This window comes from Girardinichthys multiradiatus, chromosome 20 (genome assembly GCF_021462225.1).
Source record: "Girardinichthys multiradiatus isolate DD_20200921_A chromosome 20, DD_fGirMul_XY1, whole genome shotgun sequence".
Lineage (NCBI taxonomy): Eukaryota > Metazoa > Chordata > Actinopteri > Cyprinodontiformes > Goodeidae > Girardinichthys > Girardinichthys multiradiatus.
In genome coordinates, this window is record NC_061812.1 from 53,318,366 (window position 1) to 53,326,553 (window position 8,188).

At 37.8% G+C, this 8,188-nt stretch overlaps 1 protein-coding gene across 2 annotated transcripts; it reads left to right on the forward strand.

Annotated features, from left to right (window-relative positions):
* The first annotated feature begins 1,455 nt into the window (after positions 1-1,455).
* Positions 1,456-5,335, forward strand: ghrh (growth hormone releasing hormone). Of its 2 annotated transcripts, none has more exons than XM_047348437.1 (6): positions 1,456-1,609; positions 1,836-1,947; positions 4,491-4,595; positions 4,787-4,891; positions 4,980-5,105; positions 5,178-5,335. In XM_047348437.1, the coding sequence occupies exons 2-6, from the start codon at positions 1,862-1,864 to the stop codon at positions 5,188-5,190; spliced, it is 435 nt and encodes a 144-aa protein (XP_047204393.1). In that variant the 5' UTR covers positions 1,456-1,609; positions 1,836-1,861; the 3' UTR covers positions 5,191-5,335. The 2 variants fall into 2 exon arrangements, with proteins under 2 accessions (XP_047204393.1, XP_047204394.1); XM_047348438.1 differs by having other exon boundaries at positions 1,459-1,609; positions 1,841-1,947.
* Positions 5,336-8,188: the final 2,853 nt, after the last annotated feature.

Sequence of the window (8,188 nt, forward strand, 5' to 3'; positions counted from 1 at the left end):
ACAATAATGACAAATTATTATGTAAAATAATTTTTTTAATCACTTTTTTACCTCCTGAGGTTAGCTTGAGATAACTATAAAAACCTAATAAACACTGGATTATTTTTTATTATGCATTAATACATTAAAGTCTATTTCTTACTAGCAGCAAGGCTATAAAACTAACCCTAACCGTAAAATGTCCCAATCGAAATACTCAAAAATTCCATAGATGGAGTCCGCATAGACTGATGCCAGTCGGGATGTCCCGATCAACATATTGTTTTGTGTCCTAGAAACTGATCTGAGGAATTTTGGAATAGACATTTGCAGATACAGAGTCCCTGTCTAATACCTCATCAAAATCAATGTCATGTATGGTCTTGAAAACTCACTAAACATGTAGTTCAAGACCACACTTACACCAGACTCCATCAGGCAATGTTTTAATGCAGGGGAGATTTGCTAAAGACTACTGATAACATTAGTATGTGTCCCTTCTGGTTGACAATCCTACTGGTGACATTTTTAACGTGGTACAAGTTAATTCTGTGCAGACAAAAGTTACAGAAAAACGTGTTCTCCTACTTCATAAACTAGGGACTTTGCTTTGAATGTCAATAGAGTGAATGACTAATGTGTCAGCTGCTTTCTGCACAGCTTTCCTACGAGAACAGATGTCTGGACACAGAAAGAGAGTGAAGATCATTGTAGAGGGTGAAAAATGGTGTAAGTGAAAAGCCTGATTCATTAGATCAACAAAATAATATGTTTGGCCTATAATACAGTTTTGAAAGGTGTGCATATACAAAAAAAGGCTTTGGCCCGTCAGGCAATGTAAACATTACATAAGCAAGTGGGACAGAACTGGGAGTTCAGTTAAGTCTGGGACTTTGATACCAACCATTTAAAATCCCTGGATCAGAACCCTGATCCATATTTGGGATTGGACTGGGTCACATGTAGCTGCTAGCTAATAAATCAAGGCTCTGTGAACAGGGTAGAAGTATAGGAGTGGCCTGTTACGCCTCCCTACTTTATTCAGACCTTACAATATATTTGCAGGACAAAAATGTGATCAAAATAACGCTGTTCTCTTTGGTCTTCCAATCAAATATAGAAAATACAGTAAAGTGGTTAAGGTGTCCACTTCCAGCTTACTTTTACTTTGTGGTGCAGCCCAAGAATGCAGGAACAAAATCTACATAAAAATGAAATTAAATTGCTTAACAAAAACATGAAACATTGTTTATTTCACATTGTTAACAATTCATATGACGATACATTTTTTTCCATAAATTCAGTCCTTACTAATTCATGGTTATGTAAAACCATAATACCCTGTGGCACTAAAGTGCTATTCAATTATGGTCATGGTAAAAAAAAAAAAATCAAACCCAGAGAATTCATGTTGACAGCTGATCTCAATGAGGGAGAGAGGCAGAGTGATGATGTGAGCTGTGGGTGTGACTACGAGCCCCAGGTCCAGTATAAACTGACCATGGATGCAAAGGGGGAACAAACAGCAGTGTTTCTTTTGTCCTGTTTTTCCTGACGGTGACGGGCGATGAGAGTGGAAGGCACCAAGTAGTGGCTCAGCAGGGACACTCAGAATCTGCTTTAAAACTAGGTAAGTCACAACACACGTACACACTGTACACTAATATGTGCGTAAGTACATGCTAAACAACTGTTCTATTGAGTGTTCCCATTTAACATCAAAGCACACACATCTCTATGCCTCAACTTTGTTTTTTCTTTTTTCCAGCTGGGCGATGACGTTGATGGTGGGAAACTGTGATTTCAGCGTTTTTTTTTTCTAATGTAATTTCTCCTCCTGTCATTTATTGTGGTAGTCCAGTGTTCTCCAGGACTAGCTACGATGATGGAGAAAGCTGCTGTGCTGCTGCTGCTCTTCTGTTGCCTGGTCATGTCTTTGTCAGGCTCCCCGCTCTACCCATCCATCAGGTATGTTTCAGCAAATTCATAACACCTCTTCATGTGTTTTTCAGTGCTGTTGTCATAGATTAATTTAGGGATAATTTGAAAGTGTTGAAAATCCCTTCTGACAGTTTGAATAAGATGTTTTTGTTGGTAGAAAGTACAATGATATAAAGAACTATTAAAATGTCATCCATTATAATAGTGTAACAGTTTACATTTTTATTTGGGTAGGTTTTGGGTTGGTTTTAATCAGTATTTCTCAGTCAGTAATTTCCAAATAATTGTCAAAATGTACCTTCTCAGCTAAATTAGTTAAGCTCTAACTAATTACTAGGATTAGTTTGCTCATCTAATTCTTAATCTTAAATTAAATGGAAACAAAAATCAAGATGGCATAAATTGTTACTGAAATATGCATTCATTATTGAAGATCAGGCTACAGGTCCAGAATGGACAACCCAGACATCTGTCTTCCTAGCAACAGTATATAGCTTATTTTGGAGCATACCACAGATACTACTATGCCAGAAAACATATACAGTCTCTCCAGCCAGTTCAGGGTCTGCCCTGTTTTCTCCATCCCCAGGACACGCCTGTAAAACCTCCAAAGGTAGATGCCCAAGAGGCATCCTAAATAGGTACTTAAACCACCTCGAAAGACTCCCTTCGATGTGCAACTGCGTTCCTCACCGTAGCTTCAAGGCTTAGTCCAGCCACCCTACAGAGGGAGCTGCTTGTAATCAGAACTTCTTTTCGTTTAGTCATGACCTGGGAGAGGGTTTAAAGTAGACAGATCTGTAAATCTACAGCTTAGCTTAGTCCTCTGCAAAAAGCAAAGATGAGACCCTGAGGATCCCAAGCCAGACACCCTCCTCTTCAAGACTATGGCTGGATATCCTGTCTATGGACCCAACAAACAGCACTGGTGGAGAGGGGGCAGCTCTTGCAGAGTCCAACACACACTCTACAGATTTTGTGTTCCCAACATCCACCGTTATGAGTTGAATATCTACCCAACAGGCTCCTCCACCAGATGTTTCCAGCTCACCCTCATTATTATTATTTTTCGACGCTACCAGGTGATGATAAGTTGGTGGCTCTGCTCTCATCAGTAGAACTCCAACCGTTAGACGCTCAGCTCTAGGTTGCAAGTATCCCCACCCCTGCCTGATGCCTCTCTATCTGTAAATGTCTAGCAGTATGATTCCAGAGCACAAGTTGTGTGTGGAGGTGAGTCCAGCTATATCTAACTGGCATCATTCAATCTCACACCCCAGCTAAGGCTCCCTTTCGCCATTGAAGTGACACTCTGAAAAGCCAAATTATGATAACTGAAATCTGAAAGCTCAGGTCTTGTCTCCCACCTGACATGGACTGAACCCAACCTTGCGTTGAGTTTGCAAGTGGTGAGACCTCGTGGACGGGGCCTCCTGATGCTTCTTTGAGCTGAGCCTGGCTAAGTCCCATGAGCCAAGACTTGGCCAACAGTTGCTTGCCGGTGAGCTGCCCCCGGCGCTAGTTTCAGGAGGTTGTGCCCAATCCAGGCAAAGTTTGCCTTTCTGTTTGGTCCACCATCATCATGATGTGACCCCTCCCATGGTGCCAGTTTGCAAAGAAAACCCCAGAACACAAAGCCCCAGAGAACATAGACAACATATTATTATCGGGTACTCCAACCCTTCCACCACGTAAAGGTAGGCAGTTTAAAGGAGGATTAATAAAATAGTAAAAATAAAAACAGTAAATCTATAACTAATCTGTCTCAGGGTTAAGAAGCTCAACTTGCTAGCGAGTTTGTCTTTAACATTAGCACTGTAGCTAGACTAGCTAAAGCTGGAGCCAAACTTAAATTCTTGCTCCAACGCAGAAACTTTGTCAAACACAAGGTCAAGAACTTCATGTTTCAGTTCTCTTCTGGACGCTGCATACGGCAGATGAGAATAACAGCCGACTGAAGTAGTGTGTTCGATTACATTTTAATCAAAATGTTTATTTACGATTTATTCCAAAACAATTCAATGTTGTTAATATTACTGAACATTAAGTTTACAATCCAATATACTTGATTGAAATTTAAATGATTTAAATAGACAGTATTTCAAACCATCAATAAATCATTTTTATGGTGTAACTAACATTAACATTAATACTAAATAATCTAAATTCTTAGTTGTTTAATCAGTGAAGGAAGCAAAGAAATTCAATAGTTTTCAGGTAGAAAAAAAACATCAATGCCTAATGCAAATGTTGTTTTGAACTTCTCACCACTCACTTTGCCTGTCATGTCTTTGTCCTCTGCTCTTGTTATGCAAAGAAGGGTCAAGATGTCTGAATTAGTCACTGTAGTTACATTGTTCCACTGGCACAGCATCCTAATCATGTTGTCCAGCGATCAGGCAGCAGAACATGTCATTTGACAAGGACAAGAGCATTTTGCCAACCTCAGGCACGGAAAAAATTTGAATGTAATAACTCCTATGTGTGGCTAAAGTTGCGGAAGGGCAGGTTTTGAATTCAGTATCGGACATTCGGGAAGAATATGGTGACATGAATATGATGTTTAACAGGTTTGGCCAGAGGGACACGTCCATCCTCATGACGTCTTCTCTGAAGAATCCAGCAGAGCAGCAGAAGGAAGATGGGCTTCATCCGAGGGATGGAGAAGAGCTGCGGTATGTATGTTCATTATGGGTGACCATTTCCAGTGAAGATTATGAAATGTGTCAGTGTGAAAAATCCCAAAATATGAACAAATCAAACCAAAGTTACTGACAAGGCTCATCCATAAGTAGTAAACTAAAAGTAAGAAAACTGTGTTCATTAAACCAAAATGATGTAAGCTGTCCCCTTTTCTGATTTTTAGCTCTGAACGTCACGCTGATGCCATCTTCACCAACAGTTACAGGAAGGTCTTGGGTCAGATCTCCGCCAGGAAGTTCCTTCAGACCATCATGGGCAAACGGTTTGGGTAGGCAGGGATGACTGTGCTCAGATGTGTTAGTCACTGCAGAGATTCATTATCAGAATCTAATTGTTGGCATTACTGTCTTTTGCAGAGAAGAAAACGAGAGCTACATGAAACGACAGTCAGATATCTATCAAGGAACCTTTAAAGAAGATCTTACATCCATCCAGAGCGATCAGAGGTACAGAGGAGGACAGGGGAGCGTCATAAGGCCCAGGTAAATAAATAAATAAATAACATCAGCTAAGTTTTTATTGTTAAAACTAACCTAAGTAATTCTTCTCTACAGGCTTGTGAGTTGAGGACCAACTGAAGAGTGGAAGCCTAACTGCTTTTGTTCTTTTGCTTGATCTAATATACTCTATACAAGTAAAGTTAGTTATATTGTCTTTTATTAGTTGTTATAAAAATGACATTAATAATTAATATTAAAAACTGTGAAGACAATTTATGTTCTGTGTCATTCCTGGGGAGGAAGGCGTCAGTCTGATGAGGAGATTTGACTTACAGCGCCTCGCAAAACTATTCACACCTCGTCTTAATTTATTTCAATACAACCACAAACTTTAATGTACTGTACTGGAATTGTATGTGAAAAACCAACACAAGGTAGTTTATAATTGTGAAGTGGAAGGAAAATGATACGTGGTTTTCTAAATCCTTGCAAATAACCTAAAAAATGGACCTTACATATGAATTCAGCTCCCTTTGCTCTAAAAGTGCAAAATAAAATGGACTGGATTTTACATTGTTTATTGTAGAAATAAATGAAGTCCACCTCAGTATAATTTATTATCAGTATAAATACAGCTTTTTGCTGTTGGTACAACTGAAGTTTCCTACAGTGGGACAATAAAGAATATGTCTATTCTATTCTATTCTATTCTATTCTATTCTATTAAGGCTTTTTGTAGCTGAAGATGGATCTAAATACAAAACAGTCTGGCAAGGAATACTGTTAGATGGTATAAAAGGTTCGAGACTGAACATACAGCCAGAGCTCTAGTGGGGTGATCAAAACATATTGATGTGTTAGAATGTTATGGTCACAATCTAGACCTAAATCCAACTGAGAATCTGTGGCAAGGCTTGAACATTGCTGTGCACACAACAATGTTCACTCTCCATTCAGCCTGAGCTTTTAAGCTAGTTTGCAAAGAAGAATAGGTTAAAGTTTCAAGCCTACCCAGAATGCAGCTGTAATTGCATCAAATAGAGGTCCTACAAAATATTGACTCAGGGGGCTGAATAAAAATGCAAGCTTCCCGGAGTTTTATTGAGAAATTTTGAAAAAAAAAATGTATTCTTTGGAACTACTTTATAACTAATATAACAATATATGTATGTAGTGAGAAAGAGAACAACAAATATTTCACACATCAAAATTTATAAGACATAATGTCAGAAACAGCAACAATTCCGTCATTACAAATCAACTATATTTACTTGACTAAGGACATGTTTTCACATAATTTGCAACCTTTCTAAAATCATATAAAGAAACGAGCATATTTAAAGCAGAAACATATTTTTGGACTTTTTTTCTAGTTTTAATGGTTTTAGTAAGGAAATAACTTGGGAGCCCAATAATATTCTGAATGATGTCAGGCTGTAAGATAGGATTTAGGCAGAGCATGAAGGATTTTGGTTAATCAGAAAGAATTACCAGTTGCTGAACATGATGAATAAAGGCCACTGAGACATTAGGCAGTAGAATTACTCCAGATTTTTCAGAATCATTAAACCAGATTCTGCGCTGTAACGCTACAAACATACACATCTCTCCAGTCTTTCCTTAGGAAATTTCATAAAAAACTAAAGATCCACTGCCTGAGTTTGCTCAGTTGCAGATACTAACAAATCATAGCTACAATTTGACTTGTTCAAATTACAGTAAATAATGTTTAAGCTCACTTTTTTAAATCTCACTGCTGTCCCAAGTATACATATCACAAACCCTCCATTCTTTTCTGCTGCTATTGATTAAACAAATATTTTTAATAAGATGTTTCACCATATTATATAAATCTTTTTTGATATGGAATTGAAACATAGCCAAAAGGTCACCTAGTTTGTTGGGTGATGAAACTAGACAAAGTAGCCTCATCATTCTTCACAGACTGCCATTTTAAAACTACAACCTGATCAGACTTCACTCAACTGCTTTTTGTTTTCCACAGAATGAAATAAGAAATTGTCACATGAAAAAATAATGTTCTACAATAACGTTAATGTCAGCGGGTTGTTATTATGACTTCTCAATAGTGAACCAGCTATTAGATAGCGTTAGCCCTTTAAGCTGCTAGACCATTAGTGCAAGCTAGCGCTAGCAATGTTCAACTTCACACTTTGACCAAAGAACTGGTCTTAAAATAAATACAGAAAGATACATATTTAATCTACTCATCTTTAATGTCGAATTAAACTAAACTATCATTCATTTTTAAACAAAAATGACTTATTCCAGATTATGTGTTATTCCTTATAGCCCACTCCTTAGTAGCTTTCATGCTTGACTTTAGTCAGTTTACCTTGTTTTTGTTACAAACCTAACTCAGTATGACATGTCAAAACCATGACCCATTCCTGTTGTATAAAAATGAACCTAGGCCTGGATCTGTTCATGTTTGACCCATTCACGTGGTAGTAAAATAAACGCCTAGAACAGAGAATTATGTTCTCTCTCCCAGTGTACAAGAATAAAATTACATCATAGCCCTTTTTTAGTTCTTGCAGTTCTTGAAGCTTGTTCTTGACTCATATCTTAGGCAGAACTTTTTTCATGTGTGGTGACAGAAAAATATGAATGTTGTATGGGAGAGACCTGGGACTTTCTGAGTTCTTGTAAAGTATAGAATGTTAAGGCAGGAAATAAGTTTGTTCTTGCAGCTTCGGGCAAAAGAACAAACTTCACTGTTCTTGCAGAATATTGGCTGCAGGGTCATTTTAACCTAGTTTGTAAAAGTGTAATTGACAAAAGAATGAAGATATTTACACAGCACCCTCAAGGTTTTCTTAGCTAAGGGAGGCGCGCAGTCCAAATACACCTTAACAGAAGAAAACACTGTGAAAAAAGCACAGGAGATATAAACCGGAACATGACACCAAGAATGACAGAAACAGTAATGCATTTAAAACACCAGCTCTTTTTTAATGAAAGTAACTTTATACATATTGTACAAATTGCGGGCTTTAGTACTTGATTTTCTGATAAAATTAGATTGCACTCCATTATATTCCATCTTATGTCCCTCAAGCTCTGAATTACACAATACAAGAATCATTGCTTTATACTTCCTC